General features: G+C 34.3%; 1 protein-coding gene across 11 annotated transcripts in view; it reads right to left on the bottom strand.

Annotated features, from left to right (window-relative positions):
• The window catches only part of CSPP1 (centrosome and spindle pole associated protein 1), a 110341-nt gene that overhangs the window by 57621 nt on the left and 31721 nt on the right, over positions 1–20999 (bottom strand). For 6 of the 11 annotated variants that reach the window (XM_061438906.1, XM_061438901.1, XM_061438902.1 and 3 more), the window contains 5 exons: positions 12725–12823; positions 11519–11589; positions 5849–5942; positions 4765–4822; positions 1688–1896 (listed from right to left, as the gene is read on the bottom strand). The exons of 3 other annotated variants lie outside the window; for them this stretch is intronic. In XM_061438906.1, the coding sequence (XP_061294890.1) occupies positions 1688–1896; positions 4765–4822; positions 5849–5942; positions 11519–11589; positions 12725–12823 (531 nt within the window). The remainder of the gene's footprint in view (positions 1–1687; positions 1897–4764; positions 4823–5848; positions 5943–11518; positions 11590–12724; positions 12824–20999) is intronic. 2 more of the 11 variants (XM_061438904.1, XM_061438907.1) reach the window with 1 other exon arrangement.

The following is a 20999-nucleotide window of genomic DNA, read 5'->3' as shown; positions in this document are numbered from 1 at the left end:
TCAGGATGTTTTCCAAGAAAGGCAATGCTTCAACCACGCTGCCAGAGTGAATCACAGAGGAGGAGGAAACAAGAAGAAGAAAAGGCAGAGGTACAGAATGGCATTACAAGTGGTTCCATGTAACTGAGAGAAAGGTGTATTTTTTTTTTAAACTCTAAAAATGTATTGTTCTTTCAAAGGAATTAAACTATAATGTGAAAAAGAAACTACTTAAATATCAACAGTAAATTTTTGACTTAATTTTCAGCACTTCATAAAGTTAAAACTTCTGAAAATGTCTACATCAGCACTTCATTAATGATTAAGAAGTATCTCTGTATTTCCACCAAGGCAATATTTTCCATTTGTTAAAAGGTAAAAAGCAGATTCCTTTAGATGAACAGAAAGACAAAGGAGGCATCCTAGAATGTCTTCACATTTGAGTGTGTATCTTAGGTTCCCCTTTGTATACTTCAAAATAATTCTAAAGAGCTGAGAAGGCATTAAAGTTCTCTTCAGTCATGAATACTCTTCACATTTACTAAGCATTTATGTGTCTAATCTTACTATCCTTACTCTGTAGATACATCAACAAAACAGCTGAAAAATTACTATAAAAGAAAACTTTCAGTATCATTAAAGCTTAAATTTTTAGAGATTTATACAAGATTTAATCCTCATAACAATCCTCTAACTGTAGATTTAAAAACATATACACACACTCACACACACATATGTATGTTACTATTCTACTTTTACAAGTGAGAAAACTGAAGTTCAATAAGTCTGGTTTGCCCAAACTCCAGGCAGTGAAGCAACCATTTTAATCCCTAAGTCAACGCTGATATCATCTAGCCTTTTGAGTTGGGAAGCCATCAGATGAAACGAACCAAACACCTGATAAGTACGGTAAACATGGTTAGACAATTTGTTAGCAGTAAATAAAAGATGATACCAAGTATTACTGAAGGAATGTATAGCCCAGAAAGTATCAATGTTAAAAAAGAAAACACCTGATTAAATGTAATCTGTCAATTAATACATTAGTAGTGAACAAAAAATAAGCAAAAATCCTGAGAGAAGAAAGTATAGACCAGAAAATACCAACATTAACAAGATTTTCTTTATGTTTATATCCAATATAGTATGATGCCTTTTACCTGTGACATTAAATCTTTACCCTAATACCTAAATTACAGGTTTTATAATCTCAACACTTTATTTCAGATACTTGAGTTGCATAGCCTGTAAGTAATCACAGAGAAAGAGTTGAAGAAAACAAACTAAAGTAATATATATAAAACAGTCACATTAGAAACTTTTTCAGCATTAACTGAAGGAAGTATTCAATGTTTGCCAAGTGGAAATTACAAAATTGAAAATGTCCAGGTTTTATATGTTAAAAGATATTAAAATAGACATTCCAAAATATGACCTAAAACTAAATATTAAATGTATTTAGTTATACATTTTAAAAATACTGAAGCATCTTTAAACAATAAAAGAATGTTATAAGAATTTCTCTTGTTTTTTAACAGAGCAAAGATCAACAATGAAAACACATTTCAACAGAAATTATTTGACAAAATCCATTAATTGTACGAAAATCTCTGAAGGATACCATCATCTGCTTCAGCAACTACTTCTAAATATAAAATATAATGATACCTTACCTAATTTCCAAACACAAAACATTTTAAACAAGCACCTGGGAGGCACCATGTCACCAAGAGTGCTGCTGAGTCCACTGTGCACATCTTCACTCTGAGATGGGATGGAGTAAACTGATGGGATGGGTGGGACAGATGGGGCGGACAGAGGAGGGAGAGGTGTCTGGAAAGCTATTCTGGGTCTCTCAGGTGGTATCATCTCTTCAAAGTGTCTTGGTGCCACACTAAACTGCTTTAGTCTATCAGGCTAAAATAAAGAGAAAAATCTGTGTGTCACATGTAATCATAAATTTAAAGGTGGAAGAGATCTCAAAAGACCCTCTATCCCAGACTGCCAGCAGGCACTTAAGTTAGACACAGAGCAGAGACACAAACACTTGGGATTTCCCAGCTGGCTCAGTGGTAAACAATCTGCTTGCCAATGCAGGAGACCTGGGTTTGATCCTAGGGTTTGGAAGATCCCCTGGAGGAAATGACAACCCACGCCAGTATTTTTGCCTGGAGAATCCCATGGACAGAAGAGCCTGGAGGGCTACAGTCCATAGGGTCACAAAGAGTAAGACACGATTGAGTACACACAACAGAATTTTACAGCTGTAAGAGATTTTTAAGGTCCAATTCTTATTTTATAAAATGAGTAACTGAGTCTCCATGAAAGTACATAAATCACCTAAGGTTTCACCATTAATAAATAAGCAAAGACTAGAGCCAGATATTAATTCTAAATATAAAACTCTATTATACTATAACACTATGCTGCTTCACTACTCTCAATTGTCATCAAAGTATTCTAACATTAAAGTTTCTCCAGAGCAGAGTGAGCAAACATTTTCTGTGAAGAGCCAGTTAGTAAATATATCAGACTTTGTAAGCCACATGATCTCTTCGTAACTTCTAAAGTAGACCGAAACAGTATGTAAGCAAACTAGCCAGGAGGGTGTGATGCAATAAAACGTGACAAAAACAGGCAGCAAATGGATTTGGCCACAGGTTATAGTTCGCTAACCTCTGCTCCAGAATATCATTTAAGTGCCCTTTTCTAAGATTTGCACATCAAAAATAAACCCAAAAGTGATGGTCTAAATAACTATTACATGTAAAATTTTTATTTATTCTCATAAAAAGCAACTTGACACTCTAAAAGTTGTTTAAATATAAATAAGAAGATCCATCAAACAAAAAGGTAACTATAAATGAGAGGTTTAACATGCCACCACATTATATTAAAAAGTTCAAGATTCTAAAAGGAAATTCTTGACTGTCAAAACTCTTTGGAAGGTATTTACTGACAGAGGAAAATATATTCCGTTTTGGAATTTATTCTTTTTTCCTAGCACTTTTAGTTTCTCAAGAATGATTTCTCAGATGAATCTTAAAGTTTTACTCTATGAGAAGTCAAAAAGTACACTAGGAGTGATACTGGCGCAGTATCAAAATTTTTAAAATGAAGAATCCACAGGTTATATGTAGCATAAGAAAATGTAAGACAAAAGTTGCCTACAACAGAGTTATTTTCAGTTGCTGTATTCTTTTTAAGAACAAACTTTTTAATGTAATTTTTAAAGAAATTAAAGTTTCTTAAGAGATGAAACAAAAACTTGCCCTAGCAAATAAATTCTACACATCCAACTTTAGACTTTATTTATTTTATTTTATTTTTTTTTAATTTAAATTTTATTTTATTTTTAAACTTTACATAATTGTATTAGTTTTGCCAAATATCAAAATGAATCCGCCACAGGTATACATGTGATGGGGAACACATGTAAAATAGACTTTAAAACAAAGGCTGTGAAAAGAGACAAAGAAGGTCACCACATAATGATCAAAGGATCAATCCAAGAAGAAGATATAACAATTATAAATATATATCCACCCAACATGGGAGCACCGCAGTATGTAAGACAAATCCTAACAAGTATGAAAGGAGAAATTAACAATAACACAATAATAGTGGGAGACTTTAATACCCCACTCACACTTATGGATAGATCAACTAAACAGAAAATTAACAAGGAAAAAAAAAAAACATGTATCTATAAAGCTCACTAAAGCAAAGCACAGTAAAATGAGGTATGGCAATAAAAGGCGTTAAATTTATCAAAAAAAAAAATAAATAAATAAAGTGCTGAAAAATTAAAAAAAAAAATAAAATAAAATAATGTGTGTGCCTATGAGCATGTATGTATATGTGATAAATGCTTAAGATATACTCCCAGGGATGATGTAGGCCAAACAGCATTTATTTCCAGTTATAAGTTCTAAGGATCTAATGTACAACATGGTGACTATTGTTATTACTACAGTACTAGAGCTAGGCTTATTTTAAGCATTAAACTGTTTATGAAATTCTGAGATTCTCTTATTTAAATTCTGCATAAGTCAGATTTTCACATATTTTTGAGTAGCAGTTTTCTTGACTTTTTTTAAATTATACATAGCTCACACCACCATGTCAATTTTTTTTTTATTTTTGGTGATAATCATCCCATTAACAAAAAAATGACATAGATAATAATTACAGCTAGAAATTCAGAGCTATAAAAAAAAAAAAAAAAAGAGATGAAACAAAAACTTGCCCTAGCAAATAAATTCTACACATCCAACTAAAAAAAAAAAAGTAGCTTTTGAGAAGAGTAATAAATTATTACCTTCTCCTTACTCAACTGCAATGATGTGTATAATTCATTCCAATTATGAAAATTAAAAAATTAAAGTAATATAAGGTTATTACCTCTAGATTTACATTAAGTAAAAATTATTAAAATGCTTAGACTAGAATTAAAGATTTCAATTTCTCTGGAAACCCCTCTAATACAACAAACATTATCAAAATACAATGAAGATTAACATTCATTATATATTAAACTAAAATAGTGCATGAAAATAAACTGAAAGGACTAATTTATAAGAAACTTTAAAAATATATATATATGAAAAGGGAAAAATTATCTTAGAGAAGTAAAAAAGAGTTAGGACTCCTGAATTTAGTTTATTACTGTTCAAACTTGTCTACTCTTACATTTTCCCCAATATGCTCTGTCTCTACCTGCCACTACATCTAAGCCTTATTTGAATGAAAGAGTAAACATTAAAAGATGGCAAGAACTCTTACCGATTTCTCAGGGTCTTGTGCTCCAGAAGCTGCAACCCTGAGATCCAAATCTTTTTCTCTAAACAAAATTAAAGTTTTACATATTACAAGGTTATAATAAACAGTATCAAAATCATAATCATTATTGAAACAAACTTACAAAGTCCATGCAATGACATCTCCAAAAATAAATAGTAAATAATTTAATTAGCAATAAAACCTTAAATAATTCTGAAAACTAAGTTTTCTGATTTGGTGGAAAATAAACAAGCATTCACATGCAAACTGACTTGGAATAAATATCTCTAAACCAGTGCCTGGGATACTTCAAAGTTTAAGCAATTTACACAGAATAAAGAAGTAAAACAAAGTCTTAGTAAAACAAATAAAAACTTCTTTTAGGGTACATGTATATCTTCAGTTCACAAAAGGGAGGATTAAAAATTAAAAGTTAACATGATACTCTCCAATAAGAGTATTCCAGAAAAATGATCTTAAATATGGCTAATACCAGACAAGAGATACTGGCTTCCTCTAAGAAAAAGGCAAGACTAAAAGGTGATAAGTCTCGAATTCTCTAGAACCAAAATATCTATCCCTAATTTTAAACTGAAATTATTATTTCAGAGGTCTTTCTACATGAATGATTACAAATTCTGCGAGTTGTATACAATATAAATATCTGTGGATCTCTCATGATTATTTTTATATGGCATGTACATACACGTGTGCTTACCATTTCATTGTTAAAAGACAAAACGCTTTTTACTTGCTACTATATATGGGGATAACACAGTGGGCATGTAGATAACATTAAATGTTCCCCTAAAATTGAAGAATTAATGAGAATATGTATAAGGCCTATTACAGAATGAACACACAGTCTCTTTTGTTACCTGTGATGAAGAAAGTGATCACGCTCAAAGTATCTGTTTTATTACCCTGGCTGATTTACAACGTGGAGACTGAAACAGAATGATTTACAAACACAGAACTGTATTATGAAAAATATTCCCTTATTTTACCATGTAATAGTTACTACCATGTCATTTTAAACCAACATTTAAATTCAAAACATGGTTGTTAAATGCAAACCTTTCATTACCGTCTCTTGTTCCTCTGTTGTTCAGCCATTTGTTCCAATAGTTCTTGTCTATATTTCTCTTTCCTTCTCTGAATAAGTTCTCGATCTTCACCCCCTAGAAAATGGTAAAAAAAAAAAAAAAAAAAAAAGGCAGTCTTAACTCTGAAGTAACACATGTAACTGCAAAGTTAATTTTTTATTTTTCATTGTAATTATATCAGAGTATAATTATTACATATGCAGCAAATATAGAAGGTAAAATCACATGTAACATTACCTATTCAATTTTAGTTTTATAATTTATGAATAACTACTATGTGTCAAACACAAGGCACATTAATCCTTCTCAAAATTCTACATTAGTCAAAAACCTTCTTAAATAAGAGAATAATTTCTATTCCCACTTTCCAAAAATCAGGATACTATCTCTACTAATATTTCTCACAAGCCCCTTAAATTTAACAAGTGTGTTCAAAAAGGACATCACAAAAGCAACTGTCCTTTTGTTTTCTGTTAGCGGCCTAATAATTGAGCCTCAAAACGTCACTATAACTTTGCTATCTCATTCTTTCTTATTTATTTCATGTGAGGCCCCTCTTCTCTACTGTTATGGCCATCAACCTTGGATAGGAACTCTATATTTTACCTGAATTGCAGCAATAACCTTTTAACTTGTCTCCACAACTTCTTCCCTCCCTATTCTAATACATCTAGCACACTTACATACGATTAACTGTCCTAAAGTACAAGACTAATCATGATGACACCCTGCTCAAAAAATTTCAATGGTTATTTCAATTCTACAGAAAAAAAAATATGTGAACCTTTTACTCTGGTATCACTTATATGAAAATCCAGTCATGCAAAATCTGGAAAACTACACAAATCACAGGATATCAAAAATGCAACTGAACCAGAAACTTCTCTACTACCTTAATTATTAGTTTCCTTTTGTCCATTAAGCACAGATATCAGCAACACTGAAGCTCCCATAAGGTAATATAAATCATGTTAAGGTTAATAATAATGGTTTACAATCAAAGTAGATATGTCCATTCTGCTTCTGATCATGATGGAATTAACAAGCACAAAACTCAGCCTTCCATTAAAAAAAAAAAACATAATAAAACTAGGCAAAATATATGAAATAACTTTTTCAGACACTGGACAACAGGTAGCACACAAGTGTAATACCTGAGAGAAGGTAAATAAATGTGAGCACCTTTCAAGCACCCTCCGTTTCTGCCTGCGTGCAATCTTCATGGGTATAGGGAGGGAAAAAATTTAACATGGGAAACAGTTAAATTGAGCAAATAAAGGTCAAAATTAGGAAAGCTAAGTGGCTAGAAGTTTGGGCCAAAAATTCAAGAAGAAGCGTAAAAGGGCTTTGGAAATCTGTAAAGGGGTTCCTCTGAACTTTACTGTGAACTAGTCAGTGTATGCAGAGTGAAATTCCATTAGGCTGGGCAAAAAATTACGAAGAACCCATAAACTGAATTCACAGACCTCCCCCAATGAAGTGGGGAGAAATTTAAGCTCCAGCCAGCTAGACTGGAGTTCTTGGTGATCCTTTAAGAGTATTCAGGGAAGAGGAGCAAGCATGAAGGCTGAGCAATCTTCCTCGAGGGAAGGTTGCTCTAGATGTTCCAGCTGAGTTTAAAATAAGGCCTCAGAGAGACTGGTCCTTAGGAAACAGAAAAACATGAATGTGGCAGACAAAGTTCTCAGACATATCTACATTCTTTCTCTGCCTTCTGGCACAAACTTCCTGTACAAACCTTTCCCTGAGTGTGGCAGGACTGATGACTTGCTTCCAGCCAATGAATGTGGCAAAGGTGAAAGGAATCTGCAGATGTATTTAATTGAGGCACCAAATCAATTTTGAACTAATTAAAAGGGAGATGATCTTGGGTGGGTCTGATATAAGCAGATAAAAGTTCTCATTGAGTTCAGAGATTCTCCTTGGTGGCATGATAAAATGAGCAGTCTTGGAGGAAAAGACCAAGTGGCAAGAAATAGCAGACGGCCTCCAGGAACTGAGGAGAGTGTCTAGCAGATACACAGTAAGAAGCCAGGGCCCTTAGTAATGCAGCCACAAAAAAATTAATTGAGCCAAAAATCTGAAAGCTCTTCTTTCCCTATAAGACCCCAGATGAAAAACAGCCTGGCTGACACCTTATGAGATCTTGAGCAGAGGACCCAACAAAATTAATTTCACACAGAAACTCAGATGTGTGACATTTTGAGCCACTAAATCTTACTAATCTGTAATGCAACAATAGAAAAGCAATACAGTGACCCATTACCATTAGAAAAGTTAATCCGTTGGGGGAAAAAAATCACAGAAACAGATGATAGAACAATGAACAAAGATGTTAAAACAGCTACCAAAACTATGCCCAAATATTTAAGTGAAAATAGTAATAAGGATAAAATAAAACTATTATGAAGAACCAAATAGGGACTCCTCCTTAGAAAGTAGAAAGCCACAAGAGAACATTGTTCATACCCTACAATAGGAAACGGAGAAGGCAATGGCACCCCACTCCAGTACTCTTGCCTGGAAAATCCCATGGACGGAGGAGCCTGGTAGGCTGCAGTCCATGGGGTTGCGAAGACTCTGACACGACTGAGCGACTTCACTTTCACTTTTCACTTTCATGTATTGGAGCAGGAAATGGCAACCCACTCCAGTGTTCTTGCCTGGAGATTCCCAGGGACAGGGGAGCCTGGTGGGCTTCCGTCTATGGGGTCGCACAGAGTCGGACACGACTGAAGTGACGCAGCAGCAGCACAACAGGAAAAAGCTCATCTACAAAATCGTAACTTTTAAAAAGCCCATCAGAGAGCTGAGGTTATAAGCAACCAGGTAAACTGAATTTCAAAGGGTATAAAAACCAATTCATAGAAAGATGGGACAAGACAAGTGTTTTACCTTTACCAGTGTATGGAGAAATGGGCAGCAGCCTTAACAGTAAGGAATCTGCCTACAATGCAGAACACCTGGGTTTGGTCCCTGGGTCAGGAAACTCCCCTGGAGAAGGCAATGGCAACCCATACAAGTATTCCTGCCTGGAGAATTCCATGGACAGAGAAGCCTGGCAGGCTACAGTCCACAGGGTAGCGAAGAGTCAGAAATGACAGAGTGACTAATACTTTCACTTTAGAAGTAGGTAAAAAGAAAATAACTGAAATGGTAATGAATTCTTAAAGGTTTGTGTGGGGTTGGAGTAGCAGTGTAGCTTCTCTGAAAGCCCCAGACACAAGGGGAATCTGCACTTATTTGCTGCCTTCACCTGACGCTCATGAGAGGCTGGAGATGGGGCAACACAAGACACCTGGAAGACAGCATTCCGAGGCAAAATCAACCAACCAACCATTGCCCACATTCCAAACTCTTCTCTCATATACAGAAATCTATTGGTTGAAGGACAGAAAACCTTGGACCCAGAGTTCTGCCCTCATACAAAGCAAAGGTCTGCTACTGCTAGGGGAGAAGCAGGAAATTCTTACATAGAAGACCCTCCACAAACACAAAGGAGAGTTTGGCCACCACCCTGGGGAGAAGCAGAACACTAAGACTCATTGCTGAGAACCAAATACACAGGGCCAGCCTGGCATCGAGGAACAAGCTACAGCAAACCACTGCTGAGCAAGGAAAACTGGCGAGAGAGATCCTGTCTGTCGGGGGCATGGAGGAAACTGCGGAAGGTGCAGAAACACTGCGAAAATCCCTCCAGGCCCTACACTAAGAACAAGGTAGTCAGGAATTGAACTCTTCTCTCTAAACAAGTCATTAAAGATGTATCAGACATGAACATCACTATCAACCAAATGGCTTGACATTTATAAACTATTACATTCCACAACCACACAATGCACATTCTTTCAAGTACACATTAAACACTCAGCAAGACAGACCGAATTCTGAGCCACTGTTTAAAATTTTACTTAAAAAATTCAATTTTGAAATAACTGAAATTTAAAAATTATTTTCCCCACAAGGGAATTAAACAAGCAGTCAATGACAAAAAGACAGCATGAAAATCCCCAAATAATGGAATTTAAAAACATACTTTTGAATGATCCATGATTCCATTATAAACCCCACAATATATTATTTTTGCTCTCAGCAGTCAACTGTCCTAATTCTTCAAAGAAAGCAAAACGCTCTAAACAAGATCCCTGGGGAAAAATTAAAGGAAGACAAATTCCAGCTCAAGAGAAATGAGAATACTGCAACAATCAGAGTCACCGCAAGTTGGAATGTACTGCCTCAGGGGAGAGTAAGTTCCCTAAGGGGACACACAAATATAGCTGGGGAAAAAAGATCCAACCATGCGGTAAATCACTGAATTAAATGAGCTTAATAGTCTATTCCAAGCAACAGAGTCTATTATCAAATATCAATCTATAATTCCTGGATTGAATTAATGATAAATTCATACCATTCATCTTTAAAATTTTAGGGTATAGTAATCCATTTACTGATAAAATTGTCAGTGGGTTTCCAACACAAAAAAGCATTTCTCCAATTTTTATCATGTTTAACAAAAAAAGAATCCTAAGAAGGAAGCCATTACTCTGACTTATTGATAGGTTAAATTGGTCAATTCTCATTTAAAGACATCAGAATAAAACTCTGGGTATTATGCCATTTTTCTCATAATAGCCATTTCAAGGAAACAAAAGTGAGAATATCACACAAATATATATCTCTAAGCCAAAATTTGCTGGGAATTTTTGAAGGCAGGATTGCTGGGAAAAATTTTTGAAGGCAGGATTGCTGGGAGGAGAAGGGGACGACAGAGGATGAGGTGGTTGGATGGCATCACCGACTTGACGAACATGAGTATGAGCAGGCTCTGGGGGTTGGTGATGGACAGAGAAGCCTGGTGTGCTGCAGTCCATGGGGTCGCAGAGTTGGACACGACTGAGCGACTGAACTGAAGCTAAAATTTAAATTACTGATTGATTTTAGGTTGAATGAATATAAACTGCATTCTTATACTCCAATTTCTTCATATACTTCACTGAAATAGAATCTCAGGCAATTTTTCTAACATATTTACACAAAGAACAGACCACTTTTCTACTTAAAAGTTACACACAGGGAATACTTTCTCTTCACACCCTTTCTGAAATTAAATGTAACAAGTTAATAGAACAAATCAACATGCTTAAGCAATGACCTTCATTTCTGACAAAATGAACAGAATATCTGGATTATAATCATTATTTGACCAAAATACTTTCTCAGAAACTAAATGGAAAGAACATGGGAAAGGATTTTATCAAGAGATTTCATTCAGGGGAGCTAAACTAAAATGTACGGCACTTTTGTGGTAGCTAAAGAAAAAGAATCAAGAAAAAAACATTACGTATAAAAAAGAATATAAGAAACAGCAACACTACAATAAAGTGAAATTTTAAAGATTTTACTGAACTTAATACTTCATTTATCATCTACAGAAAGTTCATCACTAAATAAAAGCTATTTAGCTTTAAAATTATACACAGAGCTATATAATACGTGCTAAATGTTTAGAATAGTGCCTATCACAGAGTAAGCACTAGAGAAATTTTTCTATTATTAGTAAGAGTGGTACTAATTACAACGGTGAGTTCTCACTAAAGACCTTTTATAAAACACTCCACAAAAATCTAATTAACTGGAGGGCATGTACACACCAAAGAGCATTCCCGCAAAAGGACTGCATGTCTCTCGATAAGTAGGTTTGGATGGTTCATTGTCTCGAGCACTAAAAACAAAAAAAAACAAAAAGAATCAAGACTCAAACAATTTTCAGGAAAAAAATGTTAAAGTGAAACGTAGGTGTGAGTTATTGGCCTTTCAACATACTGTGGATATTACTAACATAACAGTTATTACATGTTTTTAAAACAAAGGTAAAATCACGGCATTTTATCTCTTTACACAGTGGGACTCCAAGGCATTCACATAAACATGTGACCTTTTTCTTCAGCCAGCTTCACTGACTCCAGATTCAGTCAGTGAAGGGTTTTATAAAATAAAACCCTTTTTCATAAGAACAGTTACCCCAGTAAGGAAAATGAACATCTAAGTACACATAAATAAATCCCAAAAAAAGAGGATGATATCTATACCACCCACACTCTGAAAAGATCATCTTTAAAAGAAACTCTTTCCTTGAAAGACAGAATCAAGGGGGGAGGGGGGAGGAGACAACTCTTTCAAAGTAAATTTAATTTGACTCAAATAGAAAATCCAAATACAGATAGACTCAAAATAGACAACTTTCCTGACACACAATATTATCTTCGTTATGCACTATAAATTCAAAACCACTTATGTACAACACAAGAAAGCCACCAAAAGATAAAAAACTATAGAAAAAGAACATGAATATAAAATGCATATAATTTCCTTTTTTACCCCAATATAACACAATTATGTATGAGCACTAACTTTACAAAGTAAGCAAAAATGTTATCTACTCAATGTTGAAAATGATAGTTTTGAAAAGGAAACTCATATTACAAGAACATTTTCAATTTATTTCAAGTTACGTCCCCTCCATAACTCCAAGATATTTTAAATTGATCTTTGGTCCATTAAATTATATGCTTATTTTTCCTTTCGTTAATTCAAATTTATAGATTTTATAATGATAGGACTCAGAACACCTTGGCACACTTTATAATCAAAACTTGCCCTTCAAGAGAATGCTGTAAAGTACCAAAAAGTTTCATATAACACAATTCTTCCCTCCCCCCTTTCCCCTAAATCCTCTCTCACTAATAAGCAAGGCTGTTAACATACTATGCCTTTCTAGTTTTCCAGCAAACCAGTTTTAGCAGTTGCTGTTTTACAATGCAATGGCTGAAGGGCAGAATTTATATTACATACTATACCTTTGATTTCCAGCAGATGAAATTCGTATGTTTGACTGTTCTGTGACATCACCATCACACTCCATAGGAGGCTCATTGCCTCGTCTGTTCCCGTACATCCTTAAAAACATATTAGCTTATAGAGCTTGTTCCACATACAGTGGACTTCTCTTATCTTTCTTTGGTGATTTTACATTTGTTGTTGGAAATATTAAAGGGAACAAAGCGTTATAACGAAGTTTTACTGTAAATACATTTGAAAATTAACTCAAATGACATCTGACAATATGATCTGCTGGTTAATGAGACACTAAGAGTTTAGATTCAATAGTCTTTAAAACAAAGGGAGATCAGTTACAAATTATTTCAATATAACTTCTAGAAAATCTTAATATTAAAAATATGAAAATACTAATAAGACTTTTTCATTATTCAATTAGTCAAAGAGTATTTATTGAGCACCTACTACATGGCAAGTACTACTCCAGGCACTGAGTATGTGGACATGGTCCTTGCTCTCATGAAGATAAGTTAAATTTCAAAAATGAGATCTTTTTTTTACATCAGAATTCACAAATTCTGAGAATTATTTCACTGCATATACAAACCTTTTAACTTACAAATAAAGAAGCAGTCTTACTATGAAATTAAACCAAATGTAGCAAGCCACAACATTTGCTAACACTGTAAATCACATGAAATACTAAATAATACCCACAGGTGAATAGAGAACATTATAAGCAAATAGGCTGATACATGAGAAGAAAATGGTTAGGTCATTTTACTCACAATTTCATGAACAAGAAAAAGGAAGATTAGAATTTTTAAATTTATTTTCTTCTTAAGAATTCTTTCCAGAAAATAACTTTTAAGTGTTTTTTAATTTTTTATTTCCACTTGGCAAACAAGGATTCCTTGAGGTTAATTTCTCACATCAAGAAACCAACATGACTTTTCACACTAACCTTTATCAGCACCCATGAAAATCAGCATTTCATAAGTCATATTTTTTTGCATGGTTGTTAAACTATAATCTCTCATGAGGTCAACTGGTAAGAAATGTGATTATTAAAGTATTATTCAATATTTTAGGTGAATTTCATTACCATATTAAGAAAAACCAATTTTCAGAAGAAAAGGAACTTATCATTCTCCACAGAGCCAGCATGTAAATCTCCTCTTTGTTTCCATTATACTTTTCAATATCCCCTGTAGAGGAAAGACTACCCAGAACTGTAACCTTACTATTATATGAACTGTGGCAGAACAGATATATGGCTTCCATTTCTCATCCACATCTAAAATAGAATCCTCCCCAATCCCTTTCAAAACACAATTTCAAATTATTTCAATTTATCACAACACAGCTGATTTTATATCTAAAGCCAAAGAACTCAAATCTCTCTTTTAAACTGACACATCAGTTTACTGTTATTCCTTACTTCTATCACTTAAAGAACAGGGATATATAAACTTTAAGTCAGCTTTGTAGTTAATAGTGCCAGGCAACCAGATTTAGTTATACTGCATCTATACAAACACATATGTGCGGAAAAGGGTAAACAGCAGGCCTGAGACCACCACCCTTAACAAAGGCCTGTTTACAAGAATGGCCCTTAGGGGTACCTGGGAACACAGACTGTGGGAGGAGTCCACCATTCTCAGAACTGGCAAGTGGGACCCACTGTGCCTCAACTGTTTGTACAAGCAATAGAGTTTATGCTGAACTCCTTTCTCTCAGCAAGTGTATAATTTGGGCACATGCTAGGAAAAGGGTGCCTACATGACCAGCCCCCAATAATAACACTGGGCAGTGAGTTTCTAATGCACTTTCTGGTAGACAACACTTCACCCCTGTTTTCACACTTTGATACTGCAGGAATTAAGCATGTCCTCGGCAGGGAACTCTTGGAAGTCTGCTCCTGGTTTCCTTCAGACTTTGTCCCATGCAATTTTTTCATTTGCTGATTTTACTGTGTATTCTTCCACTGTTATTAAACCACAGTCATGAACATAACTACATACACAAAGTGCTGTGAGTCCTAGTGAATTGCCAAACCTGGGGATGGTCTTACAAATCCACAACACAACAGACAGAAGTGAAGTGATAAAGCAGAGCATACACCAGTGAAAGTATTCAAATATAGAGACATTTAAAGTTACACATTTTAAAAGACATAACTTGGGATTAAATCAGAATTAATCAGAATTAAAGACTAAGACATACAAAAATTCTCTCTAAAATTTATTGAAAAGTTTGTGGCTTCCTGTATTTTCAGTTGTCTAAAAACAACATTTGGACTTGTAATTGTGGCTTATCTTTATACAGTTGTCCCCAAAGTATGGGCTTCCCTGATGGCTCAGTGGGTAAAGAATCTCCTTGCAATGTAGGAGACACAGGAGACCTGAGGTAGATCCCCTGGAGGAGGAAATGTCAACCCACTCCAGTATTCTTGCCTGAAGAATCCCATGGTCAGAGGAGCCTGACTACAGTCCAGAGGGTTGCAAAGAGACACGACTGAGCAATTAAGCACACCCAAAGTATGTTATATTTAGCACATCTACAATGTTTTATCAGCTCTTCAGTATATAGAAATGTATCTTAATAAAGCAAGCACCAAAAATGCAAAAAGAAATTTCAATCATTCTAAATTAATTTAAGAAATGATTTTATGTATGCATAAGGTCAAGGTCTCTGCTAATTCTACAGTAAAACCATACAGATTTCCTAACAAAAAGACCATATGAAAGATACTTCAAAGTATACCCTTTCACTAAAGAAAAAAAATTAATTATATCATAAAAGTCCCCTTCTGTCACTTATAATCATAATAAATTCAAGACTGGAAAAATATTTAAGAAGCCAAAAAAGAATATATGCATTTCACTAAAATAATAAAAATCTTAAGACATCCTACTCAATTTTATGAAATGACTGATGACATGATTGTGCTTACTTTGTTAAATCAAGGAAAAAAATAGAGATTCATAAATATTTTTTAAAGTACTAATACAAGACTTTTTTAAAAAAAAGCAAAGAAGCAAAGAAAGCAACCTAACAAGCTGTGAAGTCAAATTATAGTTTGGAAAGTTAACCACCTTACTTATTACTAAAATGTCCCTATAATTATAATGGAATTTCCTTCATTTATTCAACTCTCCTTCATTTTTCCAATAAATTCAGCATTTAATCACTCTTAACTATCCCAGTGAGTTGGCTTTAACTGGTTTTCTGAGGCTCTCACAATTTATTTTTATTTTATTGAAGCAAATGAAGTCCCAAGACAGGGGAACTGGTGAGAGGCAGCAACACTTTCACCATTTGTATCTTCTTATCTCTTCAGCCCTCTTCACATTAAGGGGTAACTGACAGATGATAAAATCCACAAGTAATGAACTCATCAATCATCTAAGAACAGCCTAATTTTATTCAGATCCAGGGATTCCAGTTAGGGCCAGTAAGTTCCTTCTGTTTAGCTATAACTTGGGAGCCAGTTCCACATTAAAACCATCCCTGTGACCCAGAACTAATTTATCTAAATATTCTACCACGTTTGATCCACAGGTTCACTTACCACACCTCAAGCCACTGAGATTTTTTCAGAAAGGGACAGATCTCATAAAAGGAGAACTTTACTTCCTTTGACATATCAAATCAGATTTGATTGAGGAAATAAAATAATTACAAAATATTTCACCATCTTACTATCAAAAAAAGTTAAATCTATGCTAAATGGAAAAAGCTTTTTCTATTTCCTTGAAGACATGGGTCACTAATTCTAGGTAATTAGGTTCAAATTTCAAGGCCCAAAGAAAACAGGTATAGGCTAGAGGCCAAGTTTACTCTAAAAATTAACACATTTATCTTTTTAAAAATACTCTCTTACAGAAGAAAAAGCAAGTTGTTTAAAACCACAAGTATTTTCAGCTAAGTTAAATGTGAATGAATAATTTCTGATAATAAAAAACATTTTTCATTAATAAATCACAGAATCAAAAAACCCCTTCAGGAATAAATTTACAATTTTTACGCTATCAAGAATGACATAAAATATTTACCACCTGTTGGTCCTGACACAGCTTACAGGGAGAAAGAATCAAGTTCCTCCTTACTTAAATCATAAAATTCATAATGGTTACACCACCTGTTTGTTTTCATATAAAAAATTTCTCTAATGTGAATGAATTTTGCTAGGGGGACTCTCAACTATAGAAATTATAAGAAAGCTACTGAGCTGTTAAATGTTGATCACTATTTTTCTCCTTGTTTTCTGTTATTTTCCAATTTTCATATTCACTTTAATTCAATAATGGGTTTTTCTAATATTGATCCCATCTTTAAAGTGGTGAAAATGACACAAAAATGGTCTTTCCAAATAAAAATGAAAAGTAACTAAGAAAAAAAATACCAAGTTTAATAAACTCATGTTCTAATAAGCTATTTCTCCTCATTTATATTCTACATATTAAGTATGCACACTTAAGAGTGTCCCACATTAAGCAAGCACTTAGTCTATTGAGTCAGATTCTATCTCAGGTTCTAATTTCACATGAAGCACAATTTCAGAATTTTCTTAAATGAAAATCACAATTACAAACTAACAAATTCAAGAGTTAAACTGCAAGTGCTAACTGCCTTAATCACATAAAAACTTTAAAAAAAAAACATTTTTAAGGCTAAAAATTTCCTTTACCCATTACATAAACATTGGTTGTAAAATAAAACATAATAAGGTAGTTAGTATATTAACTTCTACAGCTTAATAAATAATAAAGACTAGGACGACTATCTTTTTTAAAAGCATGTAAAAGTTTCAAAGTATTGTAAAACAGTATTATACTCAACTTCAGAAAGCTCCTAAAACATTATTAATTTACTTAAATTGGCAAATATGTATCAAACTACACACACACATACACACACACAGTGCAACTGTCAAGCTAATGCTATCTGTTACCTATTTTAAAACACTGTCAGTGATTGATTAATTAAAGTAAAATCATTCTTGGGCTTTATGTTCTCATATTTAAAGTGAGGGAAATATTAATAAATACATAATGGTATATGGAAAAGTTAATAGGGTAATTAGAAAAGAACTAAGATTAAAAACCTAAAAATCAAAATCAAAACTAGAATTCACTGCATGTTGACTATTCAAAGGAAAAAAAAAAAAAAGAACATGGGAAATTTAGAAGTATGAAGAATAACTTTGTACTTCTCACAATCAGCAGTGATTACTTGTTTTCAAGAACTTATGGTTAAGTAGACAGTAAACCAACTATATACTCCAATAAAATTAATTAAAAAAGAAAAGAAAATGACCTGCAGAGCCAAAAAATGATTACAATATATAGTCAGCCCTCTGTATCTGTGGGGGTTTCCCTGCTGGCTCAAATGGTGAAGAATCTGCCTGCAGAGCAGGAGACCCAGGTTCTATCCCTGGGTCAGGAAGATCCCCTGGAAGAGGGAATGGCTTACTACTCAAGTATTCTTGTCTAGAGAATTCCATGGACAGAGGAGCCGGGCAGGCTCCAGTCCCTAGGGTCGCAAAGAGTCAGACACAACTGAGTAACTAACACTTTCACTTTCTCTATCTGTGGGTTCTGCAACCAATCTCAGATAGAAAGTATTTGAGGGAAAAAAAAATTCCAGAAAGTTTCAAAAGGCAAAACTTGAATTTCTTGCAAACAAGTAACTATTTCCATAGCAGTTACAACTATTTACATACCATTTACATTGTATTAGATATTATAAGTAAACTAGAGATGATTTAAAGCATAAGGGAAGATGTGCATAGATTATAAGGAAACACTACACCACTTTACCGAAGGGACTTGAGCATCCAAAGATTTTTATATCCCTGAAGGGTCCTGAAATGGATCCCCCTTGAATACCAAGGAACAACAGTTTTAAGAATAGTTAAAGCAAGAGACCAAATGATGGTACACATTTCTTTAGTCTCAAAAATTTCACTAACAAGCACAGTAATTTTTCCTAGCAACCACTCTGCCTGAAATCATTTCTTTTTTGCTGGAAATAAGAAATCTACAAATCTGAAATACAGAAATCCAATTTTAACCTCAACTGTCAGTACTCTTGCCTAGAAAATCCCATGGATGGAGGAGCCTGGTAGAGTCAGACATGACTGAGCGACTTCCCTTTCACTCTTCACTTTCATGCACTGGAGAAGGAAATGGCAACCCACTCCAGTGTTCTTGCCTGGAGAATCCCAGGGACGGGGGAGCCTGGTGGGCTGCCGTCTATGGGGTCGCACAGAGTCAGACACGACTGAAGTGACTTAGCAGCAGCAGCAGCCATTGAGACATTATATGAAAAACCTTACATTTAGAGACGTAAAAGTTTACACAGTAACAAAATGTATAATAATGATTCACATTTTTAAGAAATATTGTTAACAACGTTAAAATGTATAACAGGAATTAGTCTCACTGACCTATATATTTAATCTAAACTACTGCTTGAGGAAGATTTTATATAGAAATTTCATTTCATTCATGGGATACATAAGAAAAAAGATTGCTCTCAAATAATTGGGCTGAAATAGATTTGTTAGTTCATGTAAAAATTATCACAAGGTATAATTACAAAAATAATAGACTAAAATATGTTAAAAACAAAACAACCATCATAGTAAGTTTTTTGAAATTCCAATCTTAAAAGGTATACATTACATTACACTCTAAACATAAATTGACACCATAAGGAAAAAAAGTTTTCATGTTCAAGTTAAGGCAGTACCAAGAGTCCATAAATATCTGTATTTCCCCAACTGAGACTTCCTGTAGTTCAGGCAGCCTTTGACGACCTCCCGATATAAACATTTTCAAATATAACATGTTACAGAATTTGGAGCATTTTCTGAAGTACAACTAGATCCAAACAAGAAATAAACTATAATTGGCATTACAAAATTCTAATCCTTCAATCAGATTACCTAAATCAAAGTGAATATGTTGTACAGCAGAAACCAACACAACCTAGTAAAGCAATTATCCTCCAATTAAAAAACTAAAAAAAAAAAAAAAGACTGGATATTAGCAGAATGTAATAACTACAGAATAAAGAGCAGATGAGAAAGAACTGCAAAGGCTTTATATGATTATTAATAATTAGAATAATAATCATGCAGCATTATGTTTCAGAAATTTTTCTAAAATATTTAAAAAATAATCTATTTGGATGAATGAATGAAACAAGTCCCATAAACTGTTCAATATTTACATTTAATCCCTATAGGTTACCTAGTCAATGAAAATATCAGATCCTATCATATTTCTATCTCCAAATCAAAAGTTAGATTAAAGCAAGCTTTGAGTATTAAGACAAATGACTTAATAAGACCCCATTGTAGCAATTAATAAATTACAAATAGTATCACAGAAACAACATCCAAAGGAACTGAAAAGCACCTAAAAATCTGATCAAAAATATTAAGTGCCATTTCACTTAAATAAATGTTCAATAAGTAACTTAAAAGCAAAAATGTTGATAAAAGTACTTAAGAGCGTAGAAACATTAAAGGAATGAACTGTATTTCATCTATTATAAAGTACTCCTACCCGCCCCCCCCCCGCCTACATTTTAACTTCTGAAACTCAAACAGCCTTGAATCTGGCTGTAAGTCAATTATTGCAGGGAGAAGTTATTTTTCTCATGCCAGTCACCATGGCACCCTAGGAGAATGAGATAACTCATTCTCACCTCAGGGTGAGAATTTCCTTATCATTTCCTTATCATTCCTAATGAATTCTCACCTCAGGGCTGTTTTGGAATTGTCCTGTCCGACTCTCTGTGACCCCATAGACGGCAGCCCACTAGGCTCCTCTGTCCCTGGGATTCTCCAGGCAAGAACACTAACACTGGAGTGGGTTGCCATTTCCTTCTCCAATGCATGAAAGTGAAAAGTTAAAGTGAAGTCGCTCAGTCATGTCTGACTCTTAGCGACCCCATGGACTGCAGCCCACCAGGCTCCTCCGTCCATGGGATTTTCCAGGCAAGAGTACTGGAGTGGGCTGCCATTGCCTTCTCCGGTTTTGGACAATACTGCAGCATGAATTCAGACTGAAAACCTGAATCAGTACTGGCTTACATTTCAAATTCTCAGGGAAGTTCTTTTTAACTCCCTCCACTCAGTGCCAAGTTTGAGAAGTGGAAGTTTCTTTTCTGTCCTTTTCTGTGGGAAAGTTTATTTCCCTTTTCTGAAGTTGTAGCCTTTCAGTGTCCTAGCTTTTTAATTGGGTCTCTTTTTCCTTATCATGAGTTGTTTCCTTTGTT

This window comes from Bos javanicus, chromosome 14 (genome assembly GCF_032452875.1).
Source record: "Bos javanicus breed banteng chromosome 14, ARS-OSU_banteng_1.0, whole genome shotgun sequence".
Lineage (NCBI taxonomy): Eukaryota > Metazoa > Chordata > Mammalia > Artiodactyla > Bovidae > Bos > Bos javanicus.
Note: the sequence above shows the minus strand (reverse complement) of the source record. Positions and strands in the feature narration are given on the sequence as shown.